The sequence below is a fragment of the Pogona vitticeps genome, chromosome 2, assembly GCF_051106095.1.
Source record: "Pogona vitticeps strain Pit_001003342236 chromosome 2, PviZW2.1, whole genome shotgun sequence".
NCBI classification, from domain to species: domain Eukaryota; kingdom Metazoa; phylum Chordata; class Lepidosauria; order Squamata; family Agamidae; genus Pogona; species Pogona vitticeps.
This window is the reverse complement of record NC_135784.1, coordinates 30,690,570-30,707,132: the sequence shown is the minus strand read 5'-3', so window position 1 is coordinate 30,707,132 and position 16,563 is coordinate 30,690,570. Positions and strand designations below refer to the sequence as shown.

Here is a 16,563-nt window from a genome sequence, read left to right as displayed (position 1 = left end):
AAATGCTGGTCCAGAAATACACTACAAGAACTGAGGAAGCATTTTGGTGAGCTCTGCTTCTGTGCAATCTTCTCATCATGCTTTTGGGGAGATGAAACCCAGAATCTCTAGTGACCAGTCCCTACCTGAGAGAAAGGTAACTCTCCAGTTAGCTGTTTCCCCAGCATCACCATCCGGGCTACCCAGAAGAAGAGAAGGTCACTTCCTGTCTCCAGGAGGCTGTTGGGATAGAACTGCTTGAGGTCCCCTGTCTGCAGGGAAGACAAACATGCACCTGATATTACCGCAGGAACAGCATCACACAACTAATACCACCTCCTTCCCACCTCTTCTGCTTGCATATCAACCACATGATCACTGAACGCTCTAAGAACAACTGCGGCCTTAGGATAGTAACCCGTGGTAGACGGATGCACATGCTAAGTTACAGTACCAACGCTCAGCCTGGAAGCATTCCCAGTATTGCCCAGGGAGCAAACAAGTTTTGCAAACGCTGTGCCGATGTGCCTTGGATTGTACCTCCACTTGCAAGTCCGCTTGGTCTGAGGAAGTGAACTTGATCCACAAAAACTCACCTTAAAACAGAGCAGTTAGTCTTTAAGGTGCCAGACCATTTTGGTCTTCTTTATTTTTATTTTGCTTTGGCTTGATATGCTAGCACAGATTAACACAGCTACCGCTTCTTAAAACGGCATCCTGCCTTTGCCACTGTGTATGGACGCATGCGCACTAAAAATGTGCGCATGCACGGCAAGTGCAGGGTGCAGTGCTGGCTCCAGGTTTGGTGGATTGTAGAGAGCAGTCTGGAAACACCATGTTTTGGATCAAAGCTCCCAGGATCTCCTAGCTCGCATGGCCTGGGGCAGTGGTCCCCAACCTTGGGCCTCCAGGTGTTCTTGGACTTCAACTCCCAGAAATCCTGGCCAGCAGAGGTGGTGGTGAAGGCTTCTGGGAGATGTAGTCCAAGAACATCTGGAGGCCTAAGGTTGGAGACCACAGGCCTGGGGGATTCCAGGAGCCGTAGTCTAAGCCCTGGCCTCCAGGCTTCTTTAATGGTTCCTTTTGCTCAAGGCGGCTGCCACTGACCATATGCTTGTCCCTTTTTGCTTAGCCCACAGAGAGGAGAGCAGCCTGCTGCTCCTTCTCTGGATTCCTACGGTTCCTGGCTCGCTCAGAGAGGCCAGTGCCAGCAAAGAGGAACAGCAAGAGGACGGGGAGAAGGAGGAAGTGGAGGAACAGTGTGGATGGAGAGTTGCTGGGAGATGGGCTTCATGGGCCAATGCCAACGGGGCCAAACCGTGGCAAGGGATGACATCGGTTCACTCTAGGAATACCCACCACAACCTAGTCAACCACTATGGGAAGCTGCTCCATCCTTTGTGAGATTCACTCACCTCCTGGGGCCAGCCCAAGGCAGCAAAAGGAAAGATGCCGGAGGAGAACCAAGTGTCTAAGACGTCAGCATCTAAGGGAAAGACATGCAGATGAACATTCGATTATGCTCAAGACTGGTAACAACCTTGGGAAAGAGTAGAGCATGGAAATGTGGCTTTTATGGTCTATTGTTCCCAGATTCCCCTGGTCAGCATGCACGTATCACAGAGGGAGAAGTGGGGGGAAGAATGGCTCTGGAGAAACAGCCAGGGATGGCCACTGCTGCCCCTCCAGTATGTGCCACCAAAGGAAGAAAGCAGAGACTGGGTAACAATTTGCTTTTTTTCAAAACACTAGACTCCAGGGTGAGGCAGCGCTAAGAGAAATGCAGAAAAGTTCACTTTTTTGGGGAGAACAACAGCAGAGAATGCCTCTGCCACCATGGCCGGTGGGAGCTGCCGTCCTAAAAAAAGAGAAAAGGACATTTCCCAGCTCTGCTTTCTTGCACTAAACCAACCTTCTCTCCCAACTCCTAGAAATCAGAGTGCTGGGGTTGCTGTGTTACCTCTCACTAGCTCCAGGGACTCTTCCGATTTCCCCAGCATTCCTGCTGCTTTCCTTAGAGCTTCAGTTTCTGTTCTACCCACGACCCAGAATCCATCGCTCTCCTCCAGCTGCAATGTGTGAAAAAGACAAATTAAGGTCATGTGACATTATGGTCGGGACTGAAAAGGATAAGTATTCCTTCTGTACAAAATTAACCCTGTGATGGATGGATGGATGGATGGACGGACGGACGGCTTAGACTCTGATAGGCTAACTCACCTTCCCTACAACAGGTGACCCAGATATCGTGACTCGATAGGCTGGAATTTGATGTCCCCACCACAGCTGGCGAGAAATGCACCAGTCACTAGGAAACCAATGATTAAAAAGGACAACCATTAGGATTTCAAAGATTTATTTACAGGATTTTTTAGCCACGTCATTACCAATGGTCTCTGATGAAACCACCATTCTGCTGGATCAGATTGATCCAAAACGCCATTGTCCTGGAATGATTGGATAGAGACTTAAGAGATCAAAGGAGAATTTAGATATTGCCTTGTAACAAAAATAAAATCCAGCTGAGAATCTTGATTTGTCTCTGCCTTGTTTGAAGCTCCTGGTTCTTCCTTATTGAAGTAAATGGATGAGGAGTCCAACAGAATAAAAGAGTTCCTCACATTATTGCCACACTGATTTTTCAAACAAGTTAATCATGATAGATATCCTCACGGGTCAATCACAGGACATGTGGTCAAATAAAAAAAGGGATAAAAACATGGATTGGCCTCCTCCTTACCTCGTATTCAAGAGCCAAGTCCTCCAAGTTTTCTCATGAAATTTAGGAGTGAATTTCAAGTGTCCGGATTCCATGGCCTTAAGAGAAAAATGAACAAACCAGATAAATTCAAAGTGAGCAAGTCAAACTCTTGGACAGAGCGGTGAATCTTTGTACAGTATCTTATCTGAAGCCAATCATTTAGCAACCCTATTAAGGGTGCTTGTGCTCGGTGACCAAGGTTCTGTGCAAATGGATGCAGTTTAGTTGTTGACAAGATGCCTAAACTGCTCTGTATGAGGCAATTGGGAGCCATGCCAAAAACAAATAAACCCCACATATTAAATAGTTACAATAAAAACCAATTTATGAAAACTTTGTGAGGGAAAGAAGGGTTTTCAGCAAAGATTGGAAATAAGAGAAATGTTATGCTATGATATAATAAAGGCATCTACATTTCCCACGCCCCTCCCCTCAACAATAATTGATTTTAGTGCTATCTTTACAAGCACAGCTTTGGAGTTCGGTCAGAATTTACTAGAAAGGACAAGGCTACCTCCAAGGCTGCACGACCCATCGCTTCACATCGGACAAACCACTGGTGCTTCAAGAGGGTTTCAACCACATCCCCAGAGCGGCTGTGGATAAGAGAAAAAACAAAGGCACAGCGTCACTGCAGGTTGCGTGTCTCCTTACAGAACAATCTAAACCTGTGAGGCTACAGAGAGGTGTGTGTGTGTGTGTGTGTGTGTGTACACACACACACACACACACACACATATATACAGTGGTGCCTCGCTTAACGAGCGCACCGTTTAACGACGAATCCGCATAGCGACCCTTTTTTGGGGTCGCTAATGCGATCGCATTGCGATGTTTAGATAGGCTAAACATCGCATTGCGATCATTTCAGCACCCGGCGGCCGTTTTGGAAACAGCTGATCGGCGGTTCCAAAATGGCCGCCGGGTGCAGAAAATGGCCGCCCGCACCATTTTCGCACCCTGCCCTCGCTTACCGAGGGTGTGAAAATGACGGTGCTATGGAGAAACTTCGCAGAACGGTGAGTTTAAGAGCCATAGGAGCCATATGGCGTTTTCCGTTCCGTATAGCGATGTTTCCCCATAGTGACGGTTAATCCGGAACGGATTAACCTCGCTATGCGGGGCACCACTGTATATTGTAATTGCCAACCACATAGTTGTCTCTGCTCCAAGAAGCATGCCAACTGCTTACAAGTGAACCTGTCCCAGGGTTTCTTTATTCAGCAGAATGAGTACCCCCCCAACCCTTCAATAAAGGTAACGTTTACACGCATTCCGGCCTTCCATGCACTCTCACACCAGTAAAAATGTCAAATGGGCTCAGAACAAAAATGTGGCATATCAGAGAATTATTAAAGAGGCCCTGACCTGTTTTGCTAACTGGGTACAATCAGGACTTAGAATTCACTGCCACACGAAGTAACCTGAGCCAGTGAAATAGGGACCATCTTTAACAAAAACAGGAAACAACCCCCCCCCCCCCCAAAAGGTATATCCAGGATAACATTCCCAGAGCAATGGCATCTTCAGATCTTTAGACGGTAGACATACAGGCAAGATTTTCGTGATTGTCTTTTTACGCACTTTCATTTTTATTTTGCACCTTTTCTCAAATTGAGTTCCCGTCCATATCTAATGAAATCAATAATTTAAGAGCTGAAAGTTCCAATTCACATTGTAAGAAAAAGCTGTCAGAAAACAGGAACAGAAAACCAGACCGGAAAATAAACTATAATTAAAAATAATAAAGTTTGATTAAAAGAGACTAAGAAAGCTCACGAGGAAGATCTCAACTGTGGCCAGTAAGTTACATTTACCTTCTGCAGGCATACATAAGCAATAGGATTTGCGCTATTCTGCTGCTGCTTTCTAGATCGAAATCCTATTGCTTTACCTTACAAATGGTGCAGTGCTGATTGTATCTTGATTTTTTTAAAAAGCATTTTATTTATATTGTGCGTAGCCCTAAGATGAAATGTGAAAGATGGCTGGGGAGAAGAAACAGTGGTACGCAATTGTTGAGGTAAGTCCTTGGCTATTACCTGCAAAGAGGGAGAACCATGGGATGTTCCTTTGTACCCTGATGGAGACCTTTCTCCTTCAAAGCAGCCAACACTTTCTCTCGAGCCACAAACCTATTCAGCCCCTGAAAGAGGAATATGATTACACAGAGTCTTGGAGGCATCTCAAAAAAGCTAACATTTTTACTATGACATCTGGGTTCCCAGACCTGAATTCACTTTTATTAGGTACACCTATCAAGCACAAAGGTGAGCCAAGCACATCCCTCCAGTTGTTGTTCGACTAATGCTCCCATCATCTCTCACCACTGGCTATGCCATCCTGGGTTAATGGGAAGTGCAGTTCAACAGCGTCAGGAGATTCACCCGTTCATCAACCCTGATCTAACAGAATCAGCTGAGCCTGCAGAAGACACTCCGGTATCAGACAGGCTGGAAGATCGTCATGATAAATTATACACCCATTCATTTCATTAATAATGTTGTCAAATAATGCTGCATCCCTTAGCCTGGCCCTGATACGAGACATGTTTGGGACCTCGTCACTTGGCAGAGTGCCTCTCCCTTAAATCATCCACCTGCACCACTGAAGTGACGATGCTGCCGGTTGCCATCCTGAGGCAGGCCTGGAAATCTATGACCAGGAATCTCAATGGTGGCCACCACATTATGGAATGCTTTGTCAGCGGAGGTGTGCCAGGCCTTTTCCTTCCTAGCATTCAGGAAGTCAGTCAAACCAGATTTTTTTCAGATAAGCTTTTCTAAATACTTTTCCTGCATAAATTGCCTATGTTGTTGTTGTTTTTTAATTGCTGCCACAGCTGGGTCCCCCCCCCCCCCGCCAACAATTATTTCCTTTCAATAATATCTGTCAGGTTGGGGATTGGGTGTGTTTATGTTTTTATCTGTGTAAGCTGCTCAGAATAAGGCATACCACTAGATGGATGGGGTAGAAAAATATATAAACCAATCAATCAATAAGTCCCAGGCAGGTTTTAATTCATGCTACTGGCTGCAATAAATATTGCATCGATATACATTCAAACAAGGTGAATAAAAATCAATTTAAAGTGCACTTAAATCACAATTTATATACAGTGGTGCCTCGCTTGACGAGGATAATCTGTTCCAGCGAAATCGCTGTAGAGAAATCCTTGTCAAGCAAAATAAAAAAAGCCCATTGAAACTCATTGAAAACCACTCAATGCGTTCCAATGGGCTAAATACCTCAGCGAAATCGCTGTAGAGAGAAATCCTTGTCAAGCAAAATAAAAAAAGCCCATTGAAACTCATTGAAAACCACTCAATGCGTTCCAATGGGCTAAATACCTCAGCGTCCAGCAAAGATCCCCCATGGGGCGGACATTTTCCGATGCCTGTGCAGCGAAAAATCTGTCCTAAAGCACAGCGGGGAGCCATTTTACACAGCGGGCGGCCATTTTGAAACCTGACAAGCTGCTGTTTTGATCGTCGTAATGCGAAGAATCGGTTCCCGAAGCAGGGAACCGATCGTCGGGAAGCGAATTTTGCCCTTTAAAACATTGTTTTGCAATCGCAAAAACCTCATAGTCAAGCAGTTTCATCGTTTAACGAGGTAACAGTTAAGCGAGGCACCACTGTATATATAAAAATCTAGTTTTTAACTTAAATGGCCAAAAAAATTCCAAAATTTAAAAATTGTGATTTAAATCAAATCCACCCTGCATTCAAAGGAACGATACTAATACAAATAGACGTCTTAGGCACCAGAAGCGTAAGTGCTGAAATTCAACAAAGCCGTTGTGACTGCAGCAACTCCTTTCAGAATATCTTCGGCAAGCAGAAAGACAAAGCCACCGACCACACAAGATGCTCTTCCAAAGGAAGATCCTACCTGGAGCCACTCCCCACACTCGGATGCCATCGTTCCATCTTCTTCAATCACTGAAATGCACGGCAGGCCATGCCCGCGAGCCATTTCATAGTCCACATGGCTGTGCCCTGGGGTCACCTTCACAGCTCCTGGAAGAGGGCGTGGAATCATAAGGGAAAGGCAACTCTGAGACCAGGGACACCGCGGCATCTCTGGCTCCTGAGAGGCACGAAGGGGCCGTTCTCTCACCTGTGCCCATCCCCCGTTCTACCAAAGGATCAGTGATGACAGGAAGGAGGCGTCCAGTGAAAGGGTGGCGGAGTCTCTTTCCATGGAGGTGCTGAGAAAGAGAGAAAAAATCCAGAAAGAGAACAATGATCAGTCAGGCTAGGCTGCAGTCAGCACGTCATCCATTAAAAAGGCGAATACTCTTTTTTCTTATTAGTAACATTCTACTACCTAGCCAACTGACATAGAAATCTGCCTAATTTCAAAGATGAATACAGTGGTGCCCTGCATAGCAACGTTAATCCGTTCCGGATTAATCGTCACTATGCAGAAACATCGCTAAACGGATCAAAAAAAACCATAGGAACACATTAAACTTGGTTTAATTCATTCCTATGGGGCCCAAACTCACCGTTCAGCGAAGTTCCTCCATAGTGCTGCCATTTTCGCGCCCTCGGTAAGCGAGGGCAGGGCGCGAAAACACTTGCAGCGGCCATTTTGGGCACCCGGTGGCCATTTTGGAACCGCCGATCAGCTGTTTAAAAAAACATCGCAATGCGAAGATTGGTAAGCGAAACGCTTACCGATCATCGCAATGCGAGTTTTTGCCTATGTAAACATCGCAATGTAATCGCTTTTGCGATCACAAAAGCGACATCGCTATGCGGATTCATTGTTAAACAGTGCGCACGTTAAGTGAGGCACAACTGTACTTCATTTAGCCCAGAATTCTTGAACTGGCATCTCAGACTGAGAATTTCTGAGGCTGGAAAGCTGAGGTAGGCACACTCTAGATTTTTATGGTATAGCAGTGTATCTGAGTTATTTTTGTCTGAATATTATACTGCTTTTCCAAAAATGAAATAGCAAGTCAGGTCTCCTCAGGAGAGAACGTGAGGCCCTACATGTGACAGGAAGCTAGGAAAGTTACTTTTTGGAATACACTGTAGCTCCCAGAATGTCTGAGCCAACAAGGCACCTGCAGCTGGTGTTGCCTCTCATGGGTTTATGGTTGCAGTCAGAACTTTGTGTGTGGGGGGCTGAGTTTCCGCTCAGTGCTGGTGGAAAATTAAAGGGAATATTGCCTAGCACTAATAAAACAGCAAATCCACAGCATAAGCATGTTAAGCATCACATCATAACACAAGCAAAGCTACTTCCCCTTCTAATGAGGATTTGGCATCATGCACATTCTGTGTCTCATGTTCCTTCCTCCTAATTTCATTTTATTTCTGACTTATATTTACATTCCTGTGTGTACTTTATTTTTCCCCAAACAATCATTCATTCCCTGACTTTCTCCTTAAAAAAGGACTCAAGTCAGCTTACATCATTAAAAAGCAGCATTTAAAACAAACAGTAAAGAGGGTACAATTACTCAAATGGATCAAACACAAATACCATACTTTTAAAAAATAAGGATTACTCATTTTATCTTAATCTTCTGCAGGGGTTGTTAATGGCTTGGGTTGCCCCTGAGAGAGAGAGAGAGACAGAAAGAGAGAGAGATCCGGCCCTTTGCCAATGAAGATTTGTATAGAAGATTTAGCAAGATTTAGCTAATGGAAATCCCTGAGAATGGGAGGTTCTGAGCTTTTGCTGCAATTCATACTGGAATAGCACTAGAAGGTACTGTATAAATATAAACCTGCTCTATCCCTAAAGTACAAATTAATCTGAACTTCCATTTGTTTATTTTCCCTTTTTAAATCCCTTTTCACCTACCATCACACAAGCAACTTAGAACATTTTTTACTCGTTGACACCTTCACTACTCATCATCTAAACCAGTGGTTCTCAAACTTGGTTAAACCAGGTGTTCTTGGGCTGCAACTCCCAGAAACCCTGGCCATTACAGCCAATGGTGCAGGCTTCTCAGTTTCAGCCCAAGAATATCTCTGGGGACCCAAGGTTGGGAATCAGAGTTGTAGACCCTTCTGAATGATGCCCAATAAGCTTAGGTCCAAACTTCCTAGCAGGGCTTGAAAAAGTTGCTTTTGGAACTCCAATTTCCTCCATCAGAATAGCCAGTTGAGGGTAATCTGAGAGTGGTCATCCATAAAAGTAACTATCAAAGGTATGCTTCCGTGCCAGAGGAACCTACCCCAAGGCAGGTCTCTGCTAGCACCCAGGGCTTCTGCAACCCAAGACCCTTTTATGCTCTGAGCCAAGGCCCTTCTGCAAACACCAAGCATGAGCTCTACCGTGGCTCCATAGCAGCTTTCCCACAAGAAGGGAGAACCGGGCAGAGCAGCCTTACTGTGTAACGCGGGTCCTCTGGATGAACAGCGACAGCTACATCTCCCAACATGGTCTCTGGGCGGGTTGTGGCGACAGGAAGCTCCTCGCCTGCCCTCAGTCAAGAGATGATATTAAAAAGGTTGCTTCAGTTAGAAAAACAGCTTTCCCTTGGCACCGTGGAACACTTAAAATCAGTTTAAACAGGGATACAAGCGTGTGAGAAGCAGAGAAACAAATGTTGACAATAAAGACGATATAAATCGTAGATAACCTCTTTCTCTTTACTGTGCTATTTTTCTGGCATTGATTGAGGATTTCCTTTTGGTGTTTATTATTTATTATTTTTATTTATTTAATTTATATGCCACCCACACTACCCAAAGGTCTCTGAGCGGCTTACAACATTAAAAATACAATAAAAATTCAGAATAATTAAAATGCAATTAAAATACATATAAAAATTGCCATCGGACCCACAGCTAATATTATTTCAATTAAAAGCCTTCTGGAACAGAAAGGTTTTGACCTGGCGCCGAAATGTCATCAGCTGTGTTGATTGGCTAGCCACTGCAAAGGATTCTGGGAGGTATCCCAGGGTGCACTCCTAAGGTACACAGGTAGGGTTCCCTAATTCCAGCCATCGACCAAAAGAGAGCATGTCTCAAACTGGACCCAAGCTAGCCTGTGAGGTAACAGGTACCCTGTGATAAGGTTGTGAACCAGGGAAATTAGGATTTGTATCGGCTCTCATCTGCGAATTTTGAACCATATTCTTTCAGCCCAATTTATCTTAGGAAGCCGCTTCAAGCACAGAATGGGAAGTCTTGCCGTCCCTGCGTTTCTTGCATTTGCTTATATCTGACACGACGTCAGGAAATGAAAATGGATGAAATCCAAAATCACAGCGACAAATACCAAATAAAAACTGTGAACAAACAAAAGCAGAGTTTCTTGGGAAAATGCAATGCAACCATCCTGTTTAAGGTTAGGTTGCCGCCCGCTATCATTTGTTCCTGCACAAGCTTGCTTAACATTGTAAACTCACCTTCCTCTCCATCCACCTTGTAGGCAAAGGTCTCCAAAACCCCAAAGGGTACTTTGCCCGGGACTCCAGGCACCAAGAGCTCCGTCCGTCCCCCGAGCTGCCTGTTCTCCACCTGCCAGAGACCTGCAGTGAAACATCTCTGCCAAGACAGCATCAAACTCTTCCGTCCCCCCGCCTGATCCCTTGGATGCCCCATTCACCTCAATGTCAGAAATGGCCGACCGCAAGGCACACGACCAGTTTACTAAACGCCTGTCCCGATACACCAGGCCTTGCTCGTGCAATCGGACAAACGCCTCAGTGACTGCCTGGGAAAAGCCCTGTGGAAAAAAATGGAAAGACACATGGAAGCAAGGATACTTCAGGATATTTCAGGAAGCACTGGAACCACAGGGAAAAGTTCTTCAGAAAAAAACTTAAAATGTGTTACATATGATGGTGAGTGTTTATAAAAATATCATGCTTGGAGGTATTACAAGTGCATTTGTACTCACTGAATTTACCCTTACACGGCTTGGAGGTACAAGCTGCTGGCCTCTACCTCTCCCGCCCTAGCCATCACATTTCAAGGCACTGACATCATGAATTTATTATAGATATACTCCACTTGTGGCATAAACAAGAACTAACCCTACATCTCACCTGCTTCCAGGCAACTGTGTCCAGTTTAAAAAAGATGCCAACAAACTGGAGGGCAACAAGCATGATCAGGGACTGAAAACTCCTCCACGAGTTCCATTGATTCAAATAGGCCAACTCTAACTGCAACTTACTTTAGCATAGTAAAGGGCTATTGAAGGACACCCATATAAATCGATGGACTTTACTAAGAAGTTAGCTGAACCAAACCCCATTGATTCCATGGACCTACAATAGTGCAATTTACTATTCTAAGCAAATGGATCTTGGCCAATATTTATGAGGATTTCTTAACTTAAGAACTTCACCTCCAAGAATTATGCCATTCATATTATTCCAGCATAACTAGGCAAAAGGGATTGGCCACTGGAACTTCAGCGTGTTTGTCTTACTCACATGGTCCATGGTGAAACAGACACGGTCCCAGTCTAAGGAGGCACCCATCACCTTCAATTGTTGGAATATTTCATTTCCCTTTCTGATCTCGGGGGGGGGGGGGAGAAACAAAACACCAGAAACCTCCGTTACACGCAGACATGCAAATGAAAAGCCCGTATGTAAATAACTTGATCAGGCAGAAGAGAACTGACTAAAGCCTTTACCAAAACAAGTTGTAGGCTATTTTATTAGGGTTAATGTTGACCTACAGTTGCCCTTGACATTTAGTCCAGTCATGTCTGACTCTAGGGGGCAGTGCTCATCCCCATTTCCAAGCCGTAGAGCCAGTGTTTGTCCATAGACAGTTTCCGTGGTCACGTGGCCAACACGACTAGACACGGAACACCATTACCTTCCCACCGTGCTGGTACCAATTTATCTACTTGTATTTTTGCATGCTTTCGAACTGCTAGGTTGGCAGGAGCTGGGATGAGCGACGGGAGCTCACTCCGTCCCGTGGATTCGATCTTACGACTGCCGGTCTTCTGACCTTGCAGCCCAGAGGCTTCTGCGGTTTAACCCGCAGCGCCACCACCTTGACATACCCTCCCCTCCAAATCTATAATCTGTGCACTCAGAGGAGGGCAGATTTTGGCTACACTTCTAGCTCCTGACATACTCACTCCTCCTTCCATTTCCAGACTTCTTGGAGGAATTCCTCTCGTGTAAGGTCTTGTCGCAGGGCGCGCCATTCCTTCCAGATCTTTTTTTCCACCACAGCCTGAGCAAGCCCAAGAAAAGCATAAGGAGGCCTCAAAACCACAAGTGGAAAACTTGATTTAAAAAAAACCCCAGCATCCTATATTATCATATTCTAAGGTTCCAATCCTAAGCACATGTACTAAGGAGTTAAGAGGCACAGTTTACTTCTGAGTAAACAGACATAAGATTGTACTTTTTGTTTTAGAACCTACAGCAACAGGAAAGGAGGGGAACTGCCCCTCAGAAAGGCTTTGTGCCTTTTGTTTGCATGTCAAGTAAAGACGACACTGTTTTGTTCTTGGTCTGATTACTATTCAAAACATTCTCTTCTGCTGCCCCTGTGTTATACACTCTTATGGCTACCATTTTATTTTGTTTTTAATATTTTAAACTTAGTTTCCTAAGGTTTTCTGATTGTGGGGTGCCTTGATGTCACCTAACAGCAGAAAGACAAAATAAAGTGTCTCTCATTAACTCATTCATGTCAGGAGCATTATTTACACACAGAGAGAGGTAGAAAATACAGAGGTATTCTACAGAGGGAGAAAACAGCAGCAGAACTACTCAAATTTACATTTTGGGAGTACAGCAAGAGGCAGAATATAGAAAATAACTTTGGTCCATAGCACTGGTTCTTAACCTTTATTACTCAGATGTTTTTGGACTGCAACTCCCAGAAACCTTCACCATCAGCTCTGCTAGCTGAGGTTTCTGGGAGTTGCAGTTCAAAAACACCTGAGTAACAAAGGTTAAGAACCACTGGTCCATAGCATGGGCTTCCCTTCTGAATTGGATGAAACCAAAGTAACAAGTGGCAAGTTACTAAAGTGAGGTGGAGCTGCTGTTCCAGGATTTCTAACCACTCCCTTCTGTATCCCAGCCCACTTCCATTGGTCTGCATTCTGTGATGACACAGCAGGCTCAGTCCTTATTGGGCGACCTTTGACACTCCCCAACCCTTCCTCTAGCAACTTGCGGTGTAGAATGTTGAGTATTCCAACCTTTCCACAAAATTCTGTTCTCCTTTCATACCATGATTCCTTCTGCCAATCAACCTTGGAATGGAATGTCTGTTCTCACTGGGCTATTCACAAGAAAGGCATTTTCACCTAAAGATATTTTGTATGGTTGAAAACCCACAGTTTCTCCAGCCATGCTGGTATCTCCCTCTTGTGCTTGGGGTCACAAATGGAACGCCGGAAATATTGGGAACAATTGTTGGTCCTCACCTGCGTGGCAATTCCAGCATGATCTGAACCCGGGACCCACAGAACCTTATAGCCTTGCATCCTCTTCCTGTAAAATCAAGAATGAAAAACAAACAAACAAAACCCTAACCAAAATTCACATAAATCTTAGCAGGTGGAAGAGGTACAGATATGTTGACACAGAAAGGAAAAAAAATAGTCCAGTGAACTAGGAATTTTCCATTTTGCCATTTAACATTTGAGTCCCTTTTTGTCCCCATTGTGAACTGCATTTTGAGAGCTTCGGCATCAACACTCTAATTCTCTTTCTAACAAGGGTGGAGAATAAAATACAAATAAATAAAATAAACTCTCTGGCTTGACAGATGGTTTTGGGCTTCAGTTTCCCTTGGCACTAGCCAAAATTGCCAACGATGCCAGTCATGGGAGTTGCAGTGCCATATTAAGTGGACAACTACACTTCCTGTTTCTCCTGCATAGGGTCCAGATTTCTTTGCTATAAAACACTGATCATAACTGAATCTATGACTAAGCAGATCAATAACTCCTCAAAGAAAAAAAAACACCTTTTTTTTAAAGCAGAAGGTTACAGTTGAAGTGATGTTCCAAAAAAAAAAAAAACAAACAAACAAAAAAAAAAAACCCTGAGACCACAGACGTTTCCCTCAAAATAAAGTAACAGAGGGGGGGAGATTGTCCATAAGATACCATAAATACCTGCCATCAACCATAAAAATGCAATGGTTAGAATCACTGTATAAATAAATATGGAAGCGTGTGGTGATACCTCACCCCTGGAAGCTAAGGGCTCAAATAACCATTTCCTAAACCCTCTAAAACTTCACTTACCACCGTACCAAAGCATCTTCAATGGCAACCGTCAAGGCATGGCCCAGGTGCAAGGACCCGGTGACATTAGGTGGAGGAATAGAGAGAGAAAAGATTTCTTGCTTCCGATGTGGTAAATGTTGCTGCAGGAAGAAGAGGCAAGAGATAAGCGCTGTTGGAAACCCCAACAGCTGGTGGCTTCTTTGCTTACTCTAAGGTTCATAAAACTAGGGCAGTGGTTCTTAACCTTGGGTTACTCAGGTGTTTTTGGACTGCATCTCCCAGAAGCCTTCACCACCAGCTGTGCTGGCTGGGGTTTCTGGGAGTTGCAGTTCAAAAACACCTGAGTAACCCAAGGTTAAGAACCACTGAACTAGGGGAGCTGCTCTCAACAGGCAGGTTGATGGCCCACCTCATCTTGCATCTTGCTTGAAGCAGATGTTGATGCGAAATTGAGAAGCACAGCACAAAAGCCATTAATCTGCTCCTGTTCTATGCCAAAATCATGGCAAACTGCTCTGATTTACCCTCCATGAACTATACAGAAGACACATTAGAAGTAAAGATGGCCACAAATTGATTGGTGCTGCTTCGTATGAAGTGCCGCCATGTGTTCCCTTCCCCGACCTCCCAGCCTGCTGGCCCATTAACGATCCTTCATGGTCTTACTTCTCCTGCGGTGGTCCAGTCAGCAGAGCTCAGCTGCCCTTCCCTGCCTCCTCCAGCAGCTAACCGCTCAGACAAGGAGGCGGGGCAGGGATTCTCCCTGCACAGCCGTTGAATGGTCAGCTGCCAGAGGAGGTGGGGAAAAGCAGCCTGAGCAACTATCTGGACTACTCCGCTGCCAGAGAAGAAAACCTATGGTGCTGCGTGTTGGAATTCATACAAAGCAGCACTAATCAATTTGTGCCTATCTCTAATTAGAAGCCACACAGTATGAATTCCACCCCTTACCGCAGGATTCTCCAACTACAGCATTGTCCAACAAATGGTTGTTCAGCCCCTGCTTACATGTCTTCCACAATCAAACAGGTCATATCCTTAAAGCAGGGGCGGAGAACATGTGACCCTCTATTGTTGGACTGCGACTCCTGTCTGCTCTAGCTAGCAAGCCAATGGCAAGAGGTAACAACAGCTGCAGAAGAACAACATCTGGGAGGGCCACACATTCGCCACTCCTGTGTTTCTCCTCTCCAACCTCCTCTCTTCTAATTTCCTCTCCTGTCCAGTGGAGCAACATGTATGCCACCAAATCTGCCCTTTGCAAAGGCATTTAAGCCATGCCATCTTTGTATCTCTAATGGGAGCCTTGTGACAGTGGTTAAACTGCAGCACTGCAGCCAAGACTCTGCACATGACCTGAGTTCAATCCCAGGTTAGCCAGCTTGAGGTTGAATCAACCTTCCATTCTTCTGAGGTTGGTAAAATGAGCACCCAGCTTGCTTGAAGGCAAAATGCTCATTGCATAATTATGTTGCAAACTGCCCAGAGAGTGCTTTAAGCTGTAGGGGGCGGTATACAAGTAGCAGATTTTGCTTTGCTTTAGCATGAGCGAAGTCCAAAATTAATTGCATATTGCAAGAAATACTTCCACTCTGAGTTTAATGCCAAATGATTCAACTGTGTGACTGGTTTTCATGTTCGAGGAAAACTATGGAAAAAAGGTTTTCTACCCACTCCCTCCATCTCTTAACCTATTGTGTCTTCCTTAAGTCATCCAGTGGGTTTTGCTCATCTATCCATGTATCTTTCAGGAGAGAGTCTCTGCTTCACTTGCTTATGACAGAGTTTATTTTCCTTTTAACAGGACAGATGTCCTACCTGGTACTCTGGCTTAAAAAATCCCTCCTTCACCCACCAAGCGTACCAAGCAGCTTCAACATAGCGTGGGCTATAAGAGGCAGGCAGCGGCCCTGAGGTATCTGCAGGAAAGAACGAAACACACAAAAGGCTGACAGTCAAAACCAGACATTTCTGCACTCCCTATAAATGGTGCTGTGCAAGTCTGGCCACAGTGACACAAGCCTTAGTTACAGTCCAGCTGCATTACTGTGACACGCTCTATGTGAGGCTACCTAAGGAAAATATCAGGAGACGTCACTAGAACCAAAACACTGCAGCCAGATTGCTAACTGTGGCTGGTGAAAGGGATCACATCATCCCCGTTATAGCAGCTCCATTGGCTGCTTATCCATTTCTGGGCACAATTCAAAGTGCTCGTTCTAACCTATAAAACCCTAAACCGCTTGAGTCCAAGCTATCTCAAGGATTGTGTCTCCCATTATGCGCCTACTTGAGTGTTAGCATCATCATGCCTTTCCATCCCATCACCTTCACAGGTTTGTTTCACGAGGACATAGGAGAGCGTATTCTCTGTTGGTGCTCCAAGACTTTGGAACTCCCTCCCACTGGAGGCCAGACTGGCCCCATCTTTGCTGTCCTGCAAGCAGGCCAAGATCTTTCTCTCCAAGCAGGTCAAGTTCTTTGCTTTTTTGTATTGCTTTTGTTTACCATTTATCCAAGTCTATTTGTTTGATCCTTTTTAGTATTTAGTATTGTTTCTATCTTTAATCATTGTCTTTTAATGATCTAAGTGACTTTGGGTCCTTTTAAGGAGAGGG

General features: G+C 44.8%; 1 protein-coding gene across 5 annotated transcripts in view; it reads right to left on the bottom strand.

Moving 5' to 3' along the window:
• Positions 1-16,563, bottom strand: part of VARS2 (valyl-tRNA synthetase 2, mitochondrial) — a 32,999-nt gene that overhangs the window by 11,936 nt on the left and 4,500 nt on the right. For 2 of the 5 annotated variants that reach the window (XM_072989160.2, XM_072989161.2), the window contains exons 4-20: positions 15,764-15,864; positions 13,964-14,085; positions 13,136-13,202; positions 11,828-11,925; positions 11,163-11,244; positions 10,328-10,447; positions 10,128-10,239; positions 9,102-9,190; positions 6,863-6,953; positions 6,635-6,762; positions 4,783-4,886; positions 3,255-3,336; positions 2,720-2,796; positions 2,200-2,287; positions 1,940-2,048; positions 1,395-1,465; positions 126-251 (exon numbers count right to left, since the gene is read on the bottom strand). In XM_072989160.2, coding sequence (XP_072845261.2) covers positions 126-251; positions 1,395-1,465; positions 1,940-2,048; positions 2,200-2,287; positions 2,720-2,796; positions 3,255-3,336; positions 4,783-4,886; positions 6,635-6,762; positions 6,863-6,953; positions 9,102-9,190; positions 10,128-10,239; positions 10,328-10,447; positions 11,163-11,244; positions 11,828-11,925; positions 13,136-13,202; positions 13,964-14,085; positions 15,764-15,864 — 1,667 coding nt within the window. Of the gene's footprint in view, positions 1-125; positions 252-1,394; positions 1,466-1,939; positions 2,049-2,199; positions 2,288-2,719; positions 2,797-3,254; positions 3,337-4,782; positions 4,887-6,634; positions 6,763-6,862; positions 6,954-9,101; positions 9,191-10,127; positions 10,240-10,327; positions 10,448-11,162; positions 11,250-11,827; positions 11,926-13,135; positions 13,203-13,963; positions 14,086-15,763; positions 15,865-16,563 lie in introns of all 5 variants that reach the window. The other 3 variants (XM_078388732.1, XM_072989162.2, XM_078388733.1) reach the window with 3 other exon arrangements.